Here is a 23,280-nt window from a genome sequence, read left to right on the forward strand (position 1 = left end):
CGGGGGGTTCTTCCGCTGGTCGCCCTGCTCCTCGGGAGCAGGACCCGTCTCTTCTCCCGCAAGGAAGAAGACTACAGGGACCAGAGGGGTGCCGGCTAACACCGGCACTTCCTCACCTGCTGTCAGTGGTTCGGCCACAGCAGCAGGATCCGGCTGCGGCCGCTCGTTCGCGAGAGGTACCGAGTGTACGGTCGCCTACCAGCGACCGTGCAGCCAGGAACCAGACCCCTGAGTCCGCTCAGCGTCAGGTTCACGGCACGGAGCGGAAGACTGGTGACAGCCGCTCACGCGACTCTCACCAGACCAGCTCTCGCTCTCGCGGCGAGCAGCTGGCTACCCAGGGCGGACGTGACGGTCCATGACCGGCCACGGGCTGAGGCTGGGAAGAGGTCCCCCCGTTCGCCGGCCGGCACCAGCCACGGCTGGTACCAGCGACGTGACGCGCCGTGAGGATACGCACCGGTCTCACCGTGACAGTGGAGCTCGCCGGTCGCCTGACCGTCACTCTCACAGAGAGCGATCGGGTACGGCGACCAGCACCAGCTCCTCTGACACACGAGACGGGGCCGCTGTTCTCGGTCCAGCCGTTCTCCACAGCGAGACGGCTCGACTAGGCCTGCAGCTCGATCGCCACCGTCGGGGTTGACGATCGCCTGCAGTCTTCCAAGCCCGCTGGTTCTGCCAGCGAGCGAGGAGGAGCGTCAGGTCTGCCGCTCCCATACCTTCAACCTCCTCGGGTTACACCGGGAGGGGCGAGGTATTGAGGGAAAGTGATCGTGAAGAAGGGTGCGCCCTTCAGGGATCCCGCCACTTCGTCGTACGTACCAGGCTCGGTTCTCGGACCAGCCAGGTCTTACGCACAGGTGGTTGGAGGAGACCGAGAGGGGGCTGTCGCTGCTCCTCTCCTTGAGGGAGGAGGGTCTCGGGAGGTACTCCTGTTCGAGGGACTGGACGGTCCGACTCCACAGGATGCTATCGCCCGAGATCCAGAGGAACTTTGCCGAGGTTATTGCAAGCTGATTCGTCAGCACAACGACCTCGGGGAAGGATCGCCGCTCCCACCATCCGAGCCCACGTCCCGGCTCGAGTCGTTCTGGGGCCCGAAGAGGGAACCCAGACCGACGGTGGGTTTGCCGCGGTCAGAGCTGCGGCTGACTCAGTGCTGGACCAAGTTGAATCGCTTGTCTCTGGACAGGACGGTTCGCTGAAGTCTGGCAGGTCTAGCAAGCTACTTCCACCTCCTCTGCTACGACAGCGGCGTTTTGACGTGCCATATGAGGATCCGATGCCGCCCAGGCGAACAGTGAACCCGGAGTTAGCGAGGCTGACTCCGGGTGTGTCTCTGCAACAGCTCCTGTCCGAGAACCTGTGGTTCTCGCAGCAAGAGGCACTAGGTCCTGGAATATACCAGCCCGATGGCAGCTTTCCAGGCCGTCTCCTGGCTAGATCTGTGGTCCCTCACAGTATCTAACGGTCGCAGCCAACTCTGGGGGAATTTCTCCCGAAGATGACTCGGCCTTCAGGAGACCTTTGCCCAGTCTGGGGGAAGAGCCATCTCCTTCCTTGCCCACCAGACGGTGAACCTGTGGGCCAACCTGGTTCTCCGACGAAGGGACGCTGTCCTTACTCGGGTTTCCAGGGCGGCCGGGCGTGAAGCGGCATTGGGTCTTCGAAACGGACCGCTACGGAGTTCCACGTCTCTCTTCCCACGAGAGATGGTGGACGCTGCGGTGGACAGACGGCGCACTGATGACAGTGACCGTCTGGTTCACCAGGCAGTCTCGAAGGCTTCTGGGCAGCCTCGGACTGCGGCCAAGTCTAAGAGCTCGGCTAGCGCCTCCTCGGCTGCTAAGACGGTTGCTGCGTCGAAGCCCCGAGGAGTGACTCTGTCTTCTTCGACTTCTGGTAAGGGGGGCCGTAACCAGCCCTCCTCCCAGCCCTCCTCATCCGTGGAGGCTCTGGGAAGAAGTCGAAGAAAGGGGGGAAACGCTAGGGACGGCGTTCCCCCTCACCTGCTGCCGGAAGTGGGGGGGTGCCTGGCCAGCCATTGGGCAACTTGGCAGCGCTACGGCGCCGAGACCTGGATAGTAGATGTCCTTCGGGAGGAGGGATATCTATTACCCTTCGAATCTCGGCCACCCCTCACCTCCAACCCGGTCCAACAGCAGTCGTACGTCCCCAGGGTCACCGAAGGACGTAGCACTCAGACAGGAGATCAAGACCATGCTGAGCAAGAGAGCTGTAGAGATCGTCACGGATCAGTCACCGGGCTTTTACAGTCGACTCTTCCTGGTGGAAAAGTCTAACGGGAGGCTGGCGCCCGGTGATAGATCTCTCTCCCCTGAACCGGTTTGTTTTCGCCAGACCGGTTCACGATGGAGACGGCACGCTCAGTGCTCGACTCCATCAGGGAGAACGATTTCATGCTTTCAGTGGACTTTGAAGATGCGTATTTCCAAATACCCATTCATCAGTCCTCCAGAAAGTACCTCCGCTTCATCCTCGACGGGACGGTGTACCAGTTCAGGGCACTGTGCTTCGGTCTCTCAACCGCCCCACAGGTGTTCACGCGAGTGTTCACTCTGGTGTCTGCTTGGGCCCATTCGCACGGGATACGTCTGATGAGGTATCTCGACGATTGGTTAGTCCTGGCGAGCTCCCGCTCGCAGTTGCTACAGGACAGGGATCGACTGCTCGAGTTCTGTCGCGATCTGGGGATCGTGGTGAACTTCGAGAAGTCCGATCTCGAGCCCAAGCAGAGGATGAAGTACCTGGGTATGCTGATCGACACGGTAGCAGGGCGAGTCTTCCCCGCAGACTCGCGGATCAGCAGATTCAGGGAGGCAGCCAACAGTTCCTGTCTCGGCAGGAAACAGGTAGCTCAGCGATGGCAAGTCGTGATCTTGACACTGTCGTCACTCGAGGAGTTAGTCCCTCACGGGCGTCTTCACCTGCGGTCTCTTCAGTGGAGACTAAAAGGAGAGTTGGTCACAGGCGACGGATCCCCAAGCTTTCCAGTGTCACTGACAGGAGGTGAGGCAGGACCTAGCCTGGTGGCTCGACGACAGGAACCTCTTAAGAGGAGTGCCTTCTGCGCACTCCCCCCCCCCCCCCAGGACATGCAGCTGTTCTCAGACGCATCGACCGAGGGATGGGGCGCACACCTGGAGGAGTTGCTGACTTCAGGAGTGTGGGACGAGAACGACAAGCACCTTCACATCAATGTACTGGAACTCAAGGCAGCGTTCCTCGCTCTCCAAGAGTTTCAGGACCGCTTGATGGGACACTCAGTGGTGTTGATGTGCGACAACACCACGGTGGTGGCTTACGTCAACAAACAGGGGGGCCTGTGTCCCTCCCGTTGTACCAGTTGACTCGGCAGGTGCACGAGTGGGCTCAGGCACACTCAGTAGAGCTGTCGGCACGCTACATTCCAGGGAAGAGGAATGTAGTAGCAAACAAGCTCAGCCGTCGGGATCAGGTGATAGGGACCGAATGGTCTCTACACCAGGACGTTGCGGAAAGGCTCTTCGACCTGTGGGGGCGACCAGTCGTGGATCTGTTTCGCCACCCGGCACAACAGGAAGCTCCAGGTGTTCTTCTCGGCCGTGCCGGACCCATGGGCAGCTGCAGAGGACGCTCTTTCAACACCCGTGGGACAACCTCTTCGAGTATGCCTTTCCCCCGTTCAGCCTGATTCGCAAGGTGATCAGTCGAGCGCTGGTCACCCCGAATCTCAGGATGATTCCTGGTGGCTCCCAAATGGCCACAGGCCATTTGGTATCCGGACCTGCTGGCTCTTCTCGCAGGAGAACCGAGAGAGATTCCCCCTTGGCACAACCTTCTCGCCCAGCCACACGTCGAGCGGGTACCACCGAGCAGTCCAGTCCCTACGTCTTCAACGGCTGGCTGTTATCCACCATCTCTTGCGAACGAGAGGCTTTTCTCGTTAGCGCAGCAACAGAGATGGCTGGGAACGTCCGTCAGTCCTCTGCAGCTGTGTACCAGGGGAAGTGGGCCGTCTTCTGTGGTTGGTGTCGTAGACGGGGTCTATCTCCTCTCAGAGCCACTCTTCAGCAGGTAGCGGATTTCCTCGTGTTTCTTCGCCGAGAGAAGCTCCTATCAGTCCCCACAGTGAAAGGATACAGAGCCGCCTTGGCGCTCGTCCTGAAATGAGGGGGTTGGACATCTCGAACTCGTTCGAGATCTCCTTGCCTGATGGGAGGAAGTTCGAGAGGTCTTGCCCACCCAGGGAACTCAGGCCCCCTGCGTGGGAGTGACTCTCGTCCTTAGGAGTCTGACTCGAACACCGTTCGAGGCCACTCCGAGAGTCGTCAGACCAGGGATCTGACCCTCAAGACCCTCTTCTTGCTGGCCCTGGCATCGGCGAAGAGAGTAGGGGAACTTCATGGTCTTTCCTATGATGTACGACACTCCAGGGATGGGGATCCGTGACGCTCGATTTCGTCCCGAACTTCGTTGCGAAGACTCAGAACCCTTCAGTCCCTGATGACAGGTTCGAGTCATTCACGATTCCCTCCCTATTGGACTTCACCGATAATGATGCGGATGAGATGCTGCTTTGTCCTGTGAGGGCGCTACGGCGCTATCTGAAGAGAACTCGTACCTCAGGCTTTGAGTGTCGACGCCTCTTCGTTAGCACCGGGGTCACCAAGAAAGAAGTATCCAAGAACACTCTTTCTTTCTGGCTGCGTGAGGTCATCAGGAGGGCGTATGAGGCTGATGGTAGTGACGACATCCGTACGTCCCGTCCGAGAGCTCACGAAGTCAGAAGTATTGGCCCCTCGTTGGCGTTTCGCAAGAACTTCTCCGTGGCGCAGGTCCTGAAGGCAGGGGTCTGGTCTAACCAGACTACCTTTACGTCCTTCTACCTTCGGGATATTGCCCACAGGTCCTTGGACACCTTTTCCTTGTTGGGGACCCCGTGGTGGCTGCTCAACAACGTTGTGTAGCTTAACCCAGACCCTCGCAAAGGCTGAACAGCATCGAGTCCTGGTGTGACTGTGTGGATGGATGTGTGAGTGAGTGAGTGACTGGCTCTCTCTTCCCATCTCTTCCTCCCCTCTAATACCTGTGGGCAGAGGGCCATGGTCGTCACTAGCTGGATGAGGACGAGATGCAGGTGAGCTATATGACAGAGCCCCATCCTGTCCCTTTCACTAGGGATAGGAGCAGAATATCCACCACTTCCTTCTGCAAGGGGGGGAAGTGGATGCCTACAAGAGTCAAACCCATGACTTTATATTTGCTCCTGTACAGGAACAAGTTCTTGCATTGCTGGTACTAAGAGATGCGCATGCCCCTCTCTTAGTACTCGGTCCAGAGGTCTGACCATTGATCCTGCGGTGCACACCCCGATCAATCGGACAGAGGCTTGGATCCTCCTCGCTCTTACGACCAGGGAAGCTTCCAGGTAGGGCGAACACCAGTCTGTTCACAAAAAGACTCAGATTCCACCCACCAAGAAGTGAGTCTTCCTATTGTAAAAGGACCGAAGTTTGTATGCCGTGTCGGAACAAATGACAATTTGTCCAAAATTGCATTTTTCCTAACTATACAAACCTGAGGTCCTTTTACACATAGCCCCACCTCATGCCACCCCTCACTCTGCAGTTTTTGCTTGGGCCAAAGCAAAAGTGATTTGTTTACCTCCCAGTCGCGCGCAGCGCGCCTGTCGGACAAGCAGTTAACTACCGAACCCCTTGTCGAAAAGCTTAACGACCTATCCAGCTGCCGCTAGTAACCTTCCTATTGTAAAAGGACCTCAGGTTTGTATAGTTAGGAAAAATGCAATTTTGGACAAATTGTCATTTTGGAGGTTCATTTTCATCATTCATGTTATGTTTACTTTCCACATAGTTTTCCAGTTTAACTTGTCATGATCCAGTTCATGTCATTTTTGAGGATGAACACTAAAGAGAAATCCAGTGAGAGAGATACGTACATGGAACTTTAGTGATCTTTTTAATCTGTAATTCTCTTTCCAGCAGTACTTTATTGTCCAATAACAGCCATAGAATCAACTCATCCATCTTGTCCATTTCAGTGTGGTCCCATTAGTATGTCCCTTGATTGTAAACTTTTCACACACAGCTCATTTATGGTGCACAAACAGTGACCATATACGTCACTGTCATTTATTCTTTTAACATGCCACTTCATTCTGGATTATAAGCATATTTATGCCAAATTCCCCCTTGGAGATGTAGTGCCATCAGTGCATAGTAGGCATTACTTAAGGTTCTTTGCAGCATCCCTTCGGTCCCTTGCTGCAACACCTTTCATTACTTTAACTGTACCTCCATTCATATTCTCTTTCATCTGTCTTCCTTTCCACCCTCTCCTAATGATTGGTTCATAGTGCAACTGCAAGGTTTTCCTCCTGTTGCACCTTTTGAACCTTTTTACTGTCAATTTTCATTTTGGCTTGGAATGACCTCATAGGTTCCAGTGCTTGGCCTTGTTCCAGTGCTTGGCCTTTTTCCTAAATTCAGTAGTATTCAGTTAATATGCCATGTTCATTATGTCTTCAGAATATATATATCTTTGTACGTATAGCTACCAGTTCTCTGTTTGTCTGCGTGGATTGTAGGGTGTGATTAAGGCTTTATTTGTGTGTGTGTATATATATATATATATATATATATATATATATATATATTATATATATATATATATGTATTTTTATCTAACTGTTAGTGCTTCCTCTTTTTTAGGTATTATTACTATTACTTGAATTTGCACTCAAAATTATGACCCTGTTACAACTTTGGCCTTTTCTTCAGATTCCCAGTACTTCCACCAGGTTAATTTCAAATTGTGTGGTTTTTAATCTTACAGCACGAAAGGTTAGGGAAAAAAAGATTAGGTGATGTCATCAATGGCCCAGCGTTAGATCCTACCGACCCTTTTGCTGGAGACGAAGATGCTGCCTTGAAAGCTTTGGCCAAGCAGATGGAAAGCAAATATGTAAGTTGAAGGATTCTGGCATTATTTGGAATGAAGTGAGTTACTGTAAATTCAGTGTTTCTCATCTTTATACATCCTTTAAAATGCTAAACACATGGTGGAAATTTTAAATAGGATACTTAGGTTATTTGAATACATTTGACTAAGTACTACTGTCTTTCAGGTAATGCGTGTTGTTAACAACTATTGTTGACATATGTTGTACTATGTGTTTCGTACTTACTGGTCTAGTTCATTCTCATTATTGTTTTGGTCTATGAAAAACTATGTAAATTAGGTTACATAGATACTATAATGTTAAGTTTTAAGTTAAAAGGTTGTTTTAATGTATCTCACATTTTGATTGATATCTCAGGCATCATATGGACCAACAAAGAAGAAGAAGAGGAGAAAAGAAAATGATTTTAGTACCCTTGGGGAAGGTTATGATGAAACAGATCCATTTATTGATAACTCTGATGCTGTAAGTTGAAATGTTTGATTTAGTGTATTTTTTTAAAGTACAAAAAATGTTGTTACTCAAGAATTTTTTATGCTTTTTATCAGATTTGTTTTGCTCGACAGTATACTACTGTATATTTGAAGTATGGTAATAAGCTGGTGTGTGAATTTTATATTTTTTAAATTAAAGAATTGTCTTTCATTTTTAGTTTTGAGTGATTGTTATATATTTCTTACAGTTTGATGAGGTGGTGCCAACTCACATGGAAACAAAGCACAGGGGGTTTTATGTTAACTCTGGTGAATTGGACTTTGAAGAAGTAGCACATGAGTCTGTGGAGGAAGAAGATTCTGTCCTGCTAAGTGATATAGAAGTTGGAAGAAAAAAGATTGTGGTTAGTATTTTGTTTGCTGCACATTAAGCAGTAATTATTAGCCCACTGATATTTTGATGTCAATTATAGTATAGCGCATCCTTGACTTACAGCAATATGATCTTACAGTGCCAGTAAAGGGGCATTTTACAGTGCCATAAAGGACTGTTATATCAAGTTATAGCACTGTAAGCATCATTAATGACACTGACAGCAAAAATAGGCACTGCACTTGATGCAACATCAAGTTCTGGTGTTACGGTGCCGTTAAAGCACTGATAATGGCAAAGCAGCAACTTACGTCAGAAATCAACTTTGTGGCAGATCTGAAACAGATCCCCACTGTAAGTCAATGATGCGCGGCAGTGAAAATTCCGGTGATTGAAAATCCACTTAAAATGCTTGGCTTATTCTGATTTTTCCTTTTGAGTTTTTCTTATTTATATTTTTAAGCATACTAGTATGTACAATAAAGTACAAGTATTCAGCTTCAAAATGACACCAAAACCAACATTATATACCATGAAAAGAACATTTAATCTCAAGGTTGTAGTACTGATTAAAGAGAGAACTATAGTTTTGAATGTTTATATTTAATGTTGTATAGAATGCAGTGGACTCTTCTTTCCCTTCAAATGGGTTAGTGCTTATCGTGTGCCTTATTTGACTATAGAAATGTGTTTGCGTGGACTTGATAACTCATCTATGTATACTGTATTATTAATGATTATATACTACTCAGGTCCCTGGCTCTTGGCCAGTGTTGTTGCATTGAAAGGTGAATTGTACTATTAATTTTCCTGCGGAGGTTGTATTGATTCCTTACAAATCTCATTTTTTACAGAAGAGAATTGAATCGGATGCAGAAGAAGAGGGTGAAGAGGAGGAAGACAGCAACAAAGGCGATGTAAGTAGGAATGTTCTCTTTTGTTCGAAATGCAAAGCAATTAGTCCACAATTACAGGAAGCGGAATGTTCTCATTGAACAGTTTGTATTTTATGTAAAGGATTGCTGTTGCCAGGTTCATTTGTTTTAGTACCCTGTTCATTAAATATCGGTTTTAGCAGTTTTCATGTGTTAGTAAGTTAGATTATTTATTTCCTGTCTGCTGATTTTATTTTTGAGACATTGTTTACGATAGTTGCCTTAAAAATATGTGAGGTAGTATACTGTTTTGTAAAATATTCTCATTCTTTACTAACAAATTAAGTACTATGTACATATATGAAAATGAAAATTTAATTTGTACTTTTTTTTATTTAAGTGCCTAATGCTTGTGATAACAGTAAATTCTTCAGATTTAGTTTCCTATTAACTGTCTGGCTGTGTGTGACTCATATGTTTTTACCAGAAAAATTTTAAAACTAACATGGTCTGTTCTTCCCATAGACTGTGTATGAAAATGGAATTATCCGTCCGAAGAAGAGGAAGTTAGATGAAGGGGAATTATTGAGGAAGAGAAAGAAGATGATTGGTAAATTTAATGCCAAAAATCTAGAAAAGAAAGACTCCGATCCAGAAATGGATAAAGTGGTGAATGGTTGTGATAATAAAGGTATAGTATGCCTTACTCTTATTTTAGTTAGCCCTGTGGAGTGTGTTTGGTAATGCATGTTAGCATAACTAAAATGATTGCCAGTATTACTTTGTATTGCAAGAATGTCAAGCATCAATATTTTTAATAAATTTATTTTCCACAGTTTAGTAACCTAAGATATGACTTACGTACAATACAATTTTTTTGCAGTTTATTGTTTTTGAGAGCAGCCTTTATTTTCTAAGGATTTCTCAGATTTTTAAGGTATGCCATGTTTTGGTAAAGGAATAGGTTCATAATTAGTATTTGATGTAGGCTTTTGCAAGTGAATTCTTGAGCCTTTCAAACTAATCGCTTCATAGGCTTGTTGTCTGAAACAATAATTACATAGAATCCAACTTTACTGGATGATTTAATGTTAGTGATAGAAGGAACACTAATTTTACATGGTAATTCAGCTTGGAACTTTAATGGCTGTGTTCAAAAATTATAAAATTTCTGCAGTTAATATAAAATTTGTTACATTTTAGTCTCTTTATGGTCCTGTCAGTTAGTTTCCAGTAGGGAAATAATGACTGAATTTTATACTACATATTTTACACATTAGCTTTATTCATGTTTCTTATTTAACATTGCTTCATGTGATTTATTGTATTAGAAGTTATCTGTTGAGCATTTGTAGAGACATTTACTCCAGTATAGAGTGATCTAGAATTGTGTTTGCTTTTCGTTTAGGTGATATTGCACTTAATGACCAGAGTATAGCTGCCAGCATAGAAGCTGTGATCAGCAAAGCCAGGGAAGAGGCTGTAGACAAAAGAAGTGACACCCAAGAGTCGGCATCAGGATCAGATTCAAGTTCCTCTGATAGTGATTCTTCAGGAAGTGAGTACTTTTCATTACAGATTTTTTTTTTTTTTTTATCTTCAAAGCCAGAGATAAAAAGGCTGGCAGAACACTTAAGATGGGAACATATAATTAGATGAACATGAGAGATTGTCACTTGATAATTCGATATATAACATCTCAGTCCAGTATACTATAAGGTATGCCCAAGAAATCTTAATAAAAAAGCAATGAAAAGCAATGATTCTTATATGACAATTTTAGGCAGTATAATGTGTATTACTTTGTTAGTTTACTTGTCACCTGGATCTCTTTTATTCTTTAAACAGTATACAATTTCATATTGGTTATCTATCTGGAATTTTGCAGGTTCTTCGTCCAGTGATAGTGATTCGGACGATGATGATGACAATGATGAGAAAGACGATGATAATGAAGGTGAAGGTGAAGAAGAAGCAGAAGGGCAAGACATTGAAAACGGTCAACATGATGCTGACAGCGATGATATACCCCTTCCTAATAATCTTCCTCCAGACTTAATACAGGTGGAATTGTTTTTCCTTGCATTTTCTTGATGTTTTGAGTTTTATAGATATCTTCAAGTCATTTTCACTGAGTTTACAAAGCAAAAAATACACCTATTGTGACTTAGAATTGGAGATTTTAAACAAATTTTGCATTACGTACTTTTATAAGCTTCATCTTCAGACTGAGTTCTTGTGTTGATGATAGTGTAATAATATTCATTTGTTGTAATTTCATTTTGGTTTTTTAGAAAAAAAAAAACCATGAAATTTATAGTAAAAAAGAAACTAACATTTTTTTTATTCCTAGATAGTTGTCTTGGTTCTTGGGAGTGGAACATGTATGTGTTACAAATAATTTCCTCAGGCATATATAGTATTCTACAGATAGGATATTAGTCATCATTTTCATTGTTATGTTTGAATATTTCAGCTCCTTAATAAACTAAAAGAAGAAGGCCATGCGTGTAAAGGATCAAGCCAAAAGTTTTTTACAGATGCTGTTAATAAATTATTACTAAGGTAAGATCTTTTGCCAATGCTGAAAAATTGGTCTTATAGTGTAAATTTTGTCTTTAATGAAAAATTCTGTAAGTGATAATTTGTGTGTTTTTTATATTAAGAACTTAAAATTTGACTGAATGTACTAACTGCAGGTTGGGGTGAATTTTGAAACCTGAATAGACAACTGCAGTATCATTATTCAATTAATTCTCTATCTGGATTTGTGGTTAAGTTAAATGTATTTCTTTTCCCCAGTATCGTCATTAAGTTGAATAAATTGGGTGTAAGAAAGAAAACACAGATATACAATCATCTCTCACAACATTTGCCTTGCGGTACCCAGACAATTGTTAAACGAGCAAAAAATCTCCTCACTGAGAAACAGGAAATTAGAATACGGGAACCCCTCTATAGGTAAGCATTGCACTACTGTATAGAACTTAAAAGTTAATGTCAAATCCTTTCTGACAGGGATACAGCTCATAGTAAAGTGAATCTTTTCATTGTTGTCCACCAGAAGTATTTGGGAAGTTAATGGTGTTTTACAGTTTATACTTTAGCTGTAAGATTGTACAGTGGTACCTCGAGATACGAAATTAATCCGTTCCGAGGCGGCCTTCGTATCATGAGTTTTTCGCATCTTGAACCGCATTTTACATGTAAAATGGCTAATCCGTTTCAAGCCCTCCAAAAACACCCCAGTAAATTTCATAATAAAGCTAAACTGACCTATAAACAATGAAATACTACAACAATTTGGATCATTCAATACCTAACTTAATACGTACTTGTAGTATTAATATGTCTGTACCTGTAAATAAAGTGTATTAGCGTACATGGTATACAAGAAATACTGTACGTACATACGTACGTATGTAGTAAAATGTGGAAGCTTACCTTTTGAGTGAGGCTATCTCCGAAAGTGGCGGCAGAGGATGAGGACAAACGGCAGAAAATTTTTTATGTAGTACATACACTTAACTTTAACAAAACACATTAAGAATGCCAGGAAACATAAACTAAACTTTACGAAACGCATTAACAAAAATTTTAAATTAATGTTTTTTTGGGTCTTTTTTTATTTTTACATTTTTTTTTCTTTTATACTCTACGTTTTTTTTTTTTTTTACAAAATTTCAATTTCTTCGCCACCGAATGGATCCCAGTCCGTTTACGGAATTTTTCGAACCACCCATGAGAAGCCTTGAAGTCTGGGGTTGCCGTCGATGTCCCCTCTCCTCCGTCGTCTTCGGCTTAGGCAATCAAATCTGCGTAAATAGTGCTGGCCTTGTGGCAGGTTGCTGTCTCGGTTATCGTATCGCCAGCGATTTCTTTGTCCTCAATCCATAGAAGAAGCAGCCTCTCCATTTCATCATGCATGTGGCTCCTCTTGTTGGACAAAATAGTCATGCCCCTGGAAGGTGTAGCTGCTTTGATGGCTTCCTTCTGCTTAAGGATGGTGCCTATTGTCGACGGATTTTGGCCGTATTCCTTAGCGATCACACTCAACCGCATGCCAGCTTGATACTTTTTTATTATCTCCATTTTGTCTGCATAGAAAGCATTCTCTTTTTCTTTGTGAACTTCCAGCAACTTTCTTGGGACCCATGACTATACTGTACGTAATTAAGTTATGTAGTAAACTAATTAAGTTCTCACACAAAACGATAAAGTAGTACAATGAAATCACTAACACGAATTTACGTTAACAAACTAAATCGTATATGTGAACGAACAAATTCCGTGTGCGTACGATAACGCTGTTGAGAAGCAATGGCTGAAGAAGAACGCTGCTACGTACGATGCATGATGGGATCATGGTAGAGATGCTGACCAATAGGAGAGCAGGATCTTATGGCAGTGACTAGCATCAGGAACCAATTGGAGAGCGGGAGGATGGTGGCGAGTCTACTCAGTTGGCGGCGCGCGAGTTTTAAAATTGTTATCGGTGGTCTGGGCAAATCTCGGACTTTACAGCAATAACCTTTCGTATCTTGAACAATTTTTGTATGTAGAGCCACAAAAATCTTCGTATTTGCTTTCATATCTCGAGTTTTTCATAAGTTGAGCCATTCGTATCTTGAGGTACCCCTGTATTTATCATTGTATGATGTCCATTACTCAATTGCAGTCTAAAATTTAGTGTTTCAAGTCAATCCAGTTATATAACCTGAAAGAAGTCTTAAGTTAAATAAAATCTAATTTGTGCTTATTAAATAACAAGAAATCCTGGCCAACTGTATGTGAGCTTAGATCTCTTACCGATTTGTGAGATTAAACTTTTTTTAAGCTACCTTAATGCTTAGTATTGCTGCCAGATGCCAGTATTCCACAGAATTCACTCCATGGCAGATCACTTACCTTATGCTTTGTGCAGTACATATGTAGTAGATTATACCAGAGATAATTAGCAACATCCATTGACCCCGACCTAAATGATATTTGCCTTTTACTTAAGATTTTTTATTTTTCCATTTGGTCATGCCTCATTGATTGCTCTCCAACTTTTATTAGCAACACTGCCTTTCTCCAGTTTTCACCTCCCTTTTAGGATCAAATCCTTAAGCTCAAATGTATTAGACCAGTTGTGACTTTTTGGTCTCATTGAAGTATTTATACATATAAAAATAAAATGGCAGTCTTTTTGGCAGAACTTTAGAGAAGATTGCAGGCTTAGGTGCTCTGTTTGTTTCACTGTTTCATCTTGACGTAATACATTGTCGGGGTCATTTATTATTTGTTTGTTTATATAATTTATTCTTACACTTTTCATGAGCATGAATGTTTAGAGTAAAAATTGATCATATTATGGTATTCAGATGTTCATCTATTTACTGAGAAATTATTTTCTGGCCTTGTGGTTAGCAAAGTTGCAATTATATTTTTTAAAGATATGTACATTTGTGTTGAAGCAAATTAAATACATGTTTACAGTATACGTACTTCAAATAGCATCACATACCTGATTGGCAAGTTTTAAGTAACCGTGTCTTGAGTTAAGATGCTGTTTTATTAGCTATAATATGTATTACAGAATAATAGTAGACTTGGTCCTTAGAATTCTTGTGAGGGATTGGTTCATGACCTACGTATGTACATGAGATGTCATTATTTTAGGTATTTGGAGTACCTGTGTACATCCTGTTTGCAAATTGTAGTATAAATCACTTCTCTATTATTTGTGTTGCCTAAAATCATTTAAGCACAATGAAAATAGTTAATATATATTTTTGTTTAAGGAATACTTGATTGAATGTCAAAAAGGACAGTCTGTTCATGTTTGGTAATGTCACAACAATTGAAGCCTCCCCAGCTATTGTACATTTACAGTACATGACAGCAGCAATATGTAGCATTTCATTTTCTGCAAGGCTTAAATATTGCTTAAAGCCTAGGAAGAGAAAGTATAAAGATAGAATTAAATACATCATCGTTGCTATAAACACTGTGCTATTAGTTTTTCCCTTAATGTGGTTAGGCTTCATATAGAGTTACACATTCTTTGTCCTATGACTGTTTGTCTACTATGTATTTCAGAAAGTTTGAGTCATCGTTTTTTGCCAGTATCTTTCAAATTAATAAATGGATTGGTGTGTAACTTAGCATTGGTGCGTTTCACACCATCTCCTAATTTTTGGTAGTTAATTCAATTTCCAAAATTAGCCTTTTCAGGCACTTTACTCTTGAATTTGATTGGGGAGGGTGTCGCTTAAAGGAGGATAAAAAGGTGATAAAATCACGACAGAGGGAGTCAGCAAACTGATAACTAATGCTTCCGGACATACGAGCTTGGATACTGAACTTGTCCTGAGTATCCACTTACAGTAAATTCCTTACTACCCCAACTTTCCTCTTCAACTCCACCATTCTTCTCCCTGCTCTTCCTTTACTTTACTACATCCCGTAGCGTATGTTACTTCTTCATGAATGTAATTGTTTTTACTTTGCATAGTTTTGTGATGAAAAGTTACCTCGGGTAACTACATACTTAGGTAATGACGTATCCTAAAAGTACCTGCGCAACCTGGGTGGAACACACTTTCAGTGCTCACCTGACTGTCACAGGGTAATAATTAAGCAAACATCTGTTTTCTTTAAGATGCACTTGTGAACTAAGGTAGACTTGAAAATTCCTCAGTAACTGAGTATATATAGTGTGGCATAATGCCATATGTGTATTGCATTGATGGTTGCAAATGTAGGTGTAAAAAAATTAAGAAGGGAAAAAGGTGTAATTTCTATTTTTTCCCCAAAAAACGAAGAATTACGAAATGAGCGAGCAATGTTATATAAAGGTAAACAATCAAAAGATGTGGCACGTACATCTAAGGGTTTTAGCACTCGTAAACGACTATCCCAATTCTTAGAAATACAAGTAAAATCCTATCTTGGAACCTATCTCAAAAATAGATATGTGCATGAAAATAGTGCATCACTTTACATTAATGATAATTAATATAATTAAAGATATATGAAACTTACCTCGGTCACTAAACCCTAGAAAACTATGACTCAAACTTCCTGAAATACATAGTAAACCTCCTATCTTGTCTAGGCCTACATCTGAACCCCTTCCAAGATTTCTTGGAAGGGCTTCTTGACCCTTCCTACAGGTCATCATACTGCAAAAAAAAAAAAAAAAGGATGCTATTTATTTTTTTATAATCAGTCTTATGTAGTGTTAGTATAGCCTTGATGAATAGTGAAAATAATCTTTCTCCTTCTAACAAAATTGTTATCTTTTCAGATTAAAGCTAGCTATAAATTCAGTGATGCCTTCATTGATAGAACAGCATGCCCTTGAATGTCAGAAGGCTGTTGAATCTAAGTAAGTACAAGGATTAATGGATATCACATTGCATTTTTATAAAAGCCAATGAAAAGGAAGTATTTTTATTCAGGTTTTCATTTTTAAAGGTTTTGTATTACATTTCATAATTTATTCATGAAGTGTACAGCTAAAAAAGTGAAGATATCGAAGTAGGAGGTCGGTTGTCAGTAAATTAATGCAGTTGTCGTGTATTTATCAAGTGTTTATTGAACAGTTGTTCCTGGTGTATCTTTCTATAAAAAATGAAATTGTGTTTTTGTTTGGCTTGCTTTTCACTTTGTAATGTAGGTTAGTCAATATTTGATCTTTTCTAGGGTAGTGTGTTCAACATTAATATATGATCTTCAAATGACCTCTAAATTAGTTATCCTTGTTGTTGATTAGCTTTTATTTTGTGTTGTTTATTTGCTTTTGTTTTGTCATGTTTTCTTTGTCAGTTTTTATCATTGAGCTTGAAATGTACTTTTTCCATTGTCACTCCCTTTTTTTATTTCATGAATTATATTACGTACTGGGTTAGTTTACCTTGAAATTATTTTTATTTTTCTTTTTATCTACAAATTTCTATTCTTTTTCATATTTTCCTAGGCTTGCACTGTATGTCTCATACCTTTGTTGCTTGTTGTCACAGCAATTTTATCAAGTACTATTACAATTCTTTGCTATAGAACCTAAAATTGCAGAATCCTTAAAAATAAAAAAACAATGCCCAGATAATTATGCGCTTACGAAACAAAAAATTTCCTCTACTTGTCAGAATTGAAAGTGAATGACTAAGACCGTGAAGAAATTTTTCTGATGTTTTGGCTTAGATTTGCCCACTATGCTCTCTCGTTTACAATAATTGATAAGAGTTATTCATGGAGGTATAAAGTACTTGTAATTTTTTTAAAAGCTATGTTATGTTGGTTTCAGATGCTATAGCTACAAATTTTTTTTTTGTAAACTCAGTCTTCTGCTGTACGTACTACACTTAAAATTCTTGAATTTAGTGCTATACAGGGAATTTGATCCCTTAAAGATTTTTGCAATGACAGAATTAGTGGAGAAAATTATTCTAGTAATTTGTATCAGTATGTTGATTGCTTTGGTATAGCAAAAACATGAGTACTGTACGTTGAAGAAGCTAAATATTTTATCTCGGTTCCTGATCCTCAAAAACTCAAAGTAGCTTAAGATTCTGCTATTATACTTTTAAATAAATCTTTGAGTGAATGCCATCTTTAACCAATGCAAATGCAGTTTTAATCTGGTATAAACGATTGGTAAGTTAGTCGTTGAAGAAAGATGTATAAGGTAACAGATACCCAACCCATTCTGATAAAGCCAAATGAAATTTATTTATAAAACAGTTTTATCATACTGTAGTTGTAGATCTGAGGTACAGTTGGATGAAGATGGCAACCGTTAATTATCGTGATGCCAAATAATGAAATGTGTCTTGTCTCACCCATCAACAGCCCCCACCAGTACTGGGAGCTGTATTATCACTTCTGGTAAGGTCCCTTTAAGCACTTGTTCTTTAGCTGGTGTGTGGGACATGGGCCTCTTAAACTGAACTGAACAACCTGGTTCTTGACAGCTTTTTGAGGATGATAGACAACTTGGCCTTTTGAAGTGTGTCCATGTTAAAGTAACTCATTATTTATTGCTTACAAAGCTTGTCTTTATGTTGGATGCTTCAAGATACTGCCCGGGTTGCTGTCTTTGAGGTTAGACAGTCACATGGATGGTATATTGAACTGTACCTGCAGTGTAATATCAATTGGCTTTATCAAATTTATAAATTTTGAACTTGTTCTTGAAGTATTTAAAAGTATTGGATGTTTCCCAAAAAGAATACACTATAATTAGCTTGCAGATATACTTGAGACAAATATTGCCATATAACCAGGTTTCTCAGTCTGGACAGGTGTTGGTATTTTGTATGCTTGGTATGACACTGAGAACCTTCTTGGAAAACTCAATTACCTCTGGTTTTTATGATAAAAAGGAAGTGGTATCTTCTGCAAGCTTTTTACCTATTTTAGTTGCACCATTACATAAATTGGATTAAGGGTACCTCTCCTATTTGGGCAAGGATTACCTGCAGTTTGATCCTAGAGAACTTTTGTGAAATCTTTAAAAAATATGTGATGGCAGAGTTTATTGAATTTCTAAATCTTGTGTAACAATTACATATGTTTTATATTGTGCAAATGTTGTGGTTGAAAGCTATACATGATGACTGCATGTGCAGAAACAGTAGCTAATTTAGACATTAGTGTTTTTACTCGAGAGGAATTTGGTTTTGGTCTCTGTCTGTGAAGACTTAACTTTTTGTTCATATTGGATCCCTGTGGTATATTTTACTATTGCTGTATCTTTACTTTAATTTAAAAAGGTTTTTTTCTGTAAACAACAAAAAATTATGGATTTTATAGCTGTTAATACTAAAGGCTAACTTAGAACTATATTTCATGATAAGAGTGCCTCCTTAAAGTGTTATTTTTTCAAATGAAAGTTGACTGAAGCATGAGTTTGATGCTTATCTTAGCTAAAAAGGCCAGCCACTGTGGAGATTGTAAACATTGCGGAGATTGCAAGTGAATGGTTATCTTTGTGCTTTGAATTGGTAAAAGTTTGATGTTTCAGAATTTTTTCTTTTTTTTTTTTTGAGTTGGAGGTTTATATCCACTCTTTTGGTTGTATGTATGCATGTATTAAAAGGTAATGATTCTTGTGAATGTGTAATAATCAAATGAAAAGGCACAAAAATCAAATTAAACAGGAATTTATGGGAACATCTGTGCTGTACTATGCAGGACTGCACCTACCATTTTTACCACACCTTTTTAAGAGAAGCTGTTGCAGAATTGTGAACAGCAGCATACTCACACTTGCATGAACATGTGACACTCTCTCTGGGCCTCGTAAATTTAACACTTACTAAATCAGATATCTCGTTGTGCATTTGAAAGATTGTGTAGTCAATGAACAATGGAAAGGCAATTACACCTCAGTGCCAACACCAATGACACATGACATTCCTTCCTCCAACTTCTGCTCTTTAGTTAATGTTAGGACATAAGCTCAATATGTTATATACAATTTTGTAGGGTTATGTGGTGAAATTTATGTACTTTTCACCGTGGAACAAGTGTTTTCAAAGGTGTAGTGTGACAGATCTATGTGTATGTGTGTGTATGTATGTGTACACTTGAGTAATCCAAAGGTAGTTTAGATGAAGGTATTTGATAACAGAATTCATATTTCCCCCAATTATTAGGGTCATTACAAAATGTAGGGGCATTGTAAGCTCTGTTTCTTTTTTATCTGAAATTTAACGTTTTAATTTGCCTTACGATTCTAATCATTCATTAGGGGTGAAAATGGAGGTGCTCCTGTGGAAGATGAAGAAGAAGATGGTGATAAGAAGAAATGTAAACTTCCTAAGAAGAAATTTGTTTTCAATGATGAAATCAGGTATGTTTCTTTTCCCTGCTTTAGTGAAAGTACAGTGTTCCCCCCATATTCATGGGGGATGCGTACCAGAACCCCTCCCCCTCCGCAAATAGTTGAAACCCCTATAAAAATGCTTAAAACTCCCTATTTTGTTCAGTAAGACAAGAAAAACCCACTAATAATTTTTTGGGGGTGTTTTTTTTTTTTTAATAGTTATTTGTTCCGATACGTAATACAAACCATCGGTCCTTTAACAATAGGAAGTAGCTAGCGGCAGCTGGAACGGTCGTAAGCTTCGAACAAGGGGGAGAACGGTAGTTAACTGCTTGTCCGACAGTCGCGCGCGCGCGACTGGGAGGTAAACAAATCACTTTTGCTTTCGGCCGCGGGTGTGAAGGACGTGTTCGTCATCGCTCTCTGCCCGCTTCATCGTCGTATGCTTTGTTTATATTGTGTTTCTACTAATGGTTTGTTTGACTTGAAAATGAAACTGTAAGTACACTGTTTTCATTTTCATTACTTAATTATGAACCCTTGAATTATGTCTCGGTGCCGAGGGCGGGCGCGCTCGCGCCGAGTCATGTATTTGGGCGAAGGGTGTAATTGAAAAATGTAAGTACTTTTTTCATTATATTTTTGCCCTGTGCGTTCGTTACCGAGAGTGTGATTGCGCTCGGCACGAACTTTTAATTTTATATAATAGAATGCAATGGAAGTGGATTCGCAATTGCAATATTCTTTTCATTTTCATTTATTGATTGCATGAAATTTAATCTGGATCAATTTTCGTTCTTACCCGGGAATTGATCCTTACGATTTTATGTGAAATGAAATCGCAAGTGCAGTATTCTGTTTTCATTTCATATATATTTTTATGATAGCATCATATTATTTGGATCAAGTTTCCGTTCTTACCCGGGAATTGATCCCCCCTCCCTTTTCTCCTTTAAGAATTCTATGAAGTGAATCGCAAGGGCAGTATTCTGTTTCATTTTCATATTACTTTTCACTGCTGTGCGGGGGTGGGGGAAGCGAAGGTCTGCCAGGAAGTCGTCGGAAAGCTCTCCCGCGACTCCCTTGGTAGCCGATTCTTCGTCTTCCTTCCTGCCCCCCGCTCAGCTTCTTCATTGTATTTGTATTTGGGGTCTTCCTTGCGTTCGGGGTGGGGCATGTCTTCCCCCCGTGCGTGAGGGAACCCCTCTTACTAATCTATCTATGTTACCGCAGGTGCTACATCCGTGGGTGGAGACGAACCTTGGATGTAGATGTAGATCCTCACGAGGTTTGTACTCGTTGTCGGGGGCGAGAGTGCTCCCGCAACGAGCCCTGTGTAACGTGTATGCATTCGTCAGAGGCGCAGTGGGTGCTGTACGAGGACACAAGAAGTCATCGGAAAGTCCAGTGACTCCTTTGGTAACGGACGTCCAGTTGTACTCGGGGTCTTCCGTCCGCTCTGGGTGGGGCTCCCCCCAGGCGCGAGGAAGCCCCTCTAACTAACCCGACTGTTGCTTCCGCAGGTTTGCCATCAGCGAGGACGACCTGGAACAGGTGTGGGAGTCGCTGGGACTGCAGGGGTTGATTCAGCGGTTGGCGGGGTCGGCAGTGGTCATCATGATACGGTAACCACTACAACAACCACACAATCTCGACACCGCATATGAGATGTCACCGCACCTGGTGTACACACCACATGTCATGTCGGTAACACCCACGGCGGCTGCAATCCAGGACCAATTCCGCTGTCGCCGTGTGGCCAACAGGACGGTGCCACCGCCACCTGGGTTCTTTGTATTGCCGACCCCGGACTGCCGCTGCCCAAAGAGTACCCCCCTGGACCTGCCGCCAGTGCCGAGGATGACGGTAGCTGCCGACAGGACGCCTGTCTCTCCTGTGGTACCTGCCGTGCCTGCCGTACCTGTTGCTGTCCCAGCCGCTCATTCCCTTTCAGATCAGGTGCCTGCTGCTCATTCACTTTCAGATGTTCCTGCTGTTGGTGATGCTGTCACAGTCTCAGGTCTTTCCGGACAGGTGCAGTCGGGCCCTGTTGCTTCGGCAACTGCCCCGGCTCCCTCCTGGATGGAAGACCTGACTCTGTCCTGCGGAGCCTGGCGAAGAAGAAGAGAGGAAGAGAAGAAGGTGTCGTCGTCGTCTTCGTCGTCGTGCCGCTGCCCTCCTCTCCTTCCCCTTCGACTTCTAAGGCCAAACAGCCGAAGAAGAAGAAGGTTGCCTCCTTCCCCCCTAAGAAGACTCCTTCGGGATCTTCTAAGGGCCCGGCTCGTTCAGCGAGCTGGGGAGTCTCTTCTGCTGGTCCTCCTGTTCCTTCGGGAACGGGGGCCCGTCGCTTCTTCTGCAAAGAAGAAGTCGACGGGGACCAGAGGGCACCAGCCTCGGGCTGGTGCGTCCTCACCTGGTGCTAGCGGGTCTGCCGCTAAACCAGGTTCGTCTCGGCCGCGTTCTCGTTCGCGAGAAGCACCGAGTGGACGCTCTTCCAAGAAGACCGTCCAGCCAAAGTTTTGACGCCCGAGCTCGCTCGCCGTCAAGACAGCGGCGCGGAGCAGAAGACTGGCGAGAGTCGTGCACACAACTCTCGCCAGGCCAGTGGACGCTCTCGCAGCGATCAACTGGCTGCTCGGGCTAACGTGACGGTCGCTGATCAGCCACGGGTTGAGGCGAGGAAGGAGTCCCCCGCCGGCCGCCGGTACCAGCCACGGCTGGTACCAGCGACTTGACGCGCGAGAGGACGCTGGCCGGTCTCGACGCGACACAAAGCCTAGCAGGTCACCCGTTCCGCCGCTCCCGATGGGACCGGGCGGAGACGGTGACCAGCGGCAGCTCGCTGACGCTAGATCGGTCTCGACGTTCTCAGCCGAGCCAATCGCCCCAGGCGAGCGGTAAGGCTAGGCCTGCTGCTCGACCGTCACCGCGGGTTGACGATCAGCAGCAGCCCTCCACGCACGCTGGTCCTGCCAGCGAGCGAGGGGGGAGCGTCAGGTCTGCCTCTCCCGTAACGGGTTGAGGCGAGGAAGGGGGTCCCCGCGCCGTCGGTACCAGCCACGGCTGGTACCAGCGGCTCGACGCGCCGAGAGGAGTTCGCCGGTCTCACCGTGACAGCGAGCCTAGCAGGTCACCTGACGCCGCTCCCATCGGGACCGGGCGGAGACGGTAACCAGCAACAGCTCGCCTGACGCTAGAGATCAGCGTCGACGTTCTCAGCCAAGCCTCTCGCCTCAGGCGAGCGGCAAGGCTAGGCATGCTGCTCGATCGCCACCGCGGGTTGACGATCAGCAGCAGCCCTCCAAGCACGCTGGTCCTGCCAGCGAGCTAGGGGGGAGCGTCAGGTCTGCCTCTCCTGTACCTTCAACCTCCCCGGGCTACGTCGGGAGGAGCGAGGTACCATATGAGTGATCGCGAGAGGTGCGCCGCTCGCGACCCCGCTATGACGCCGTATGGACCAGGCACGGTTCTAGGACCGACCAGGACATACGCGCAATTAGCTGGATGGCGACCGTCAGGGGTCTGCCGCTCTTCTCCTTCTGAAGGAGGGAGTATCTTAGGGATCTTATTCTTGTTGGAGGGACTGGAACGGTCCTACTCCGCCAAGACCGCGGTTACTCCCGAGATACAGAGGAATTTGCAGAAGTCAATTAAGCTGATTCGTCAGCATAATGACCCTGCGGAAGGATTGCCGCTCCCATCAGCAGAGCCCACGTCTCTGCTCGAGTCGTTTTGGGGCCGGCCCGAGAGGGAACCCAAACCGACGGTGGGTCTGCCGCGATCGGAGCTTGCCG

General features: G+C 43.6%; 1 protein-coding gene across 1 annotated transcript in view; it reads left to right on the forward strand.

The window, feature by feature from the left end:
* The window catches only part of LOC135199281 (ubinuclein-1-like), a 163,749-nt gene that overhangs the window by 7,342 nt on the left and 133,127 nt on the right, over positions 1-23,280 (forward strand). The window contains 11 exon segments of the mRNA XM_064227186.1: positions 6,862-6,990; positions 7,346-7,453; positions 7,671-7,826; positions 8,650-8,712; positions 9,196-9,361; positions 10,079-10,228; positions 10,559-10,734; positions 11,147-11,235; positions 11,473-11,631; positions 15,965-16,045; positions 19,412-19,513. Of these exon segments, the coding sequence (XP_064083256.1) occupies positions 6,862-6,990; positions 7,346-7,453; positions 7,671-7,826; positions 8,650-8,712; positions 9,196-9,361; positions 10,079-10,228; positions 10,559-10,734; positions 11,147-11,235; positions 11,473-11,631; positions 15,965-16,045; positions 19,412-19,513 (1,379 nt within the window).

Source organism: Macrobrachium nipponense, chromosome 23 (assembly GCF_015104395.2).
Source record: "Macrobrachium nipponense isolate FS-2020 chromosome 23, ASM1510439v2, whole genome shotgun sequence".
NCBI classification, from domain to species: Eukaryota; Metazoa; Arthropoda; class Malacostraca; order Decapoda; family Palaemonidae; genus Macrobrachium; species Macrobrachium nipponense.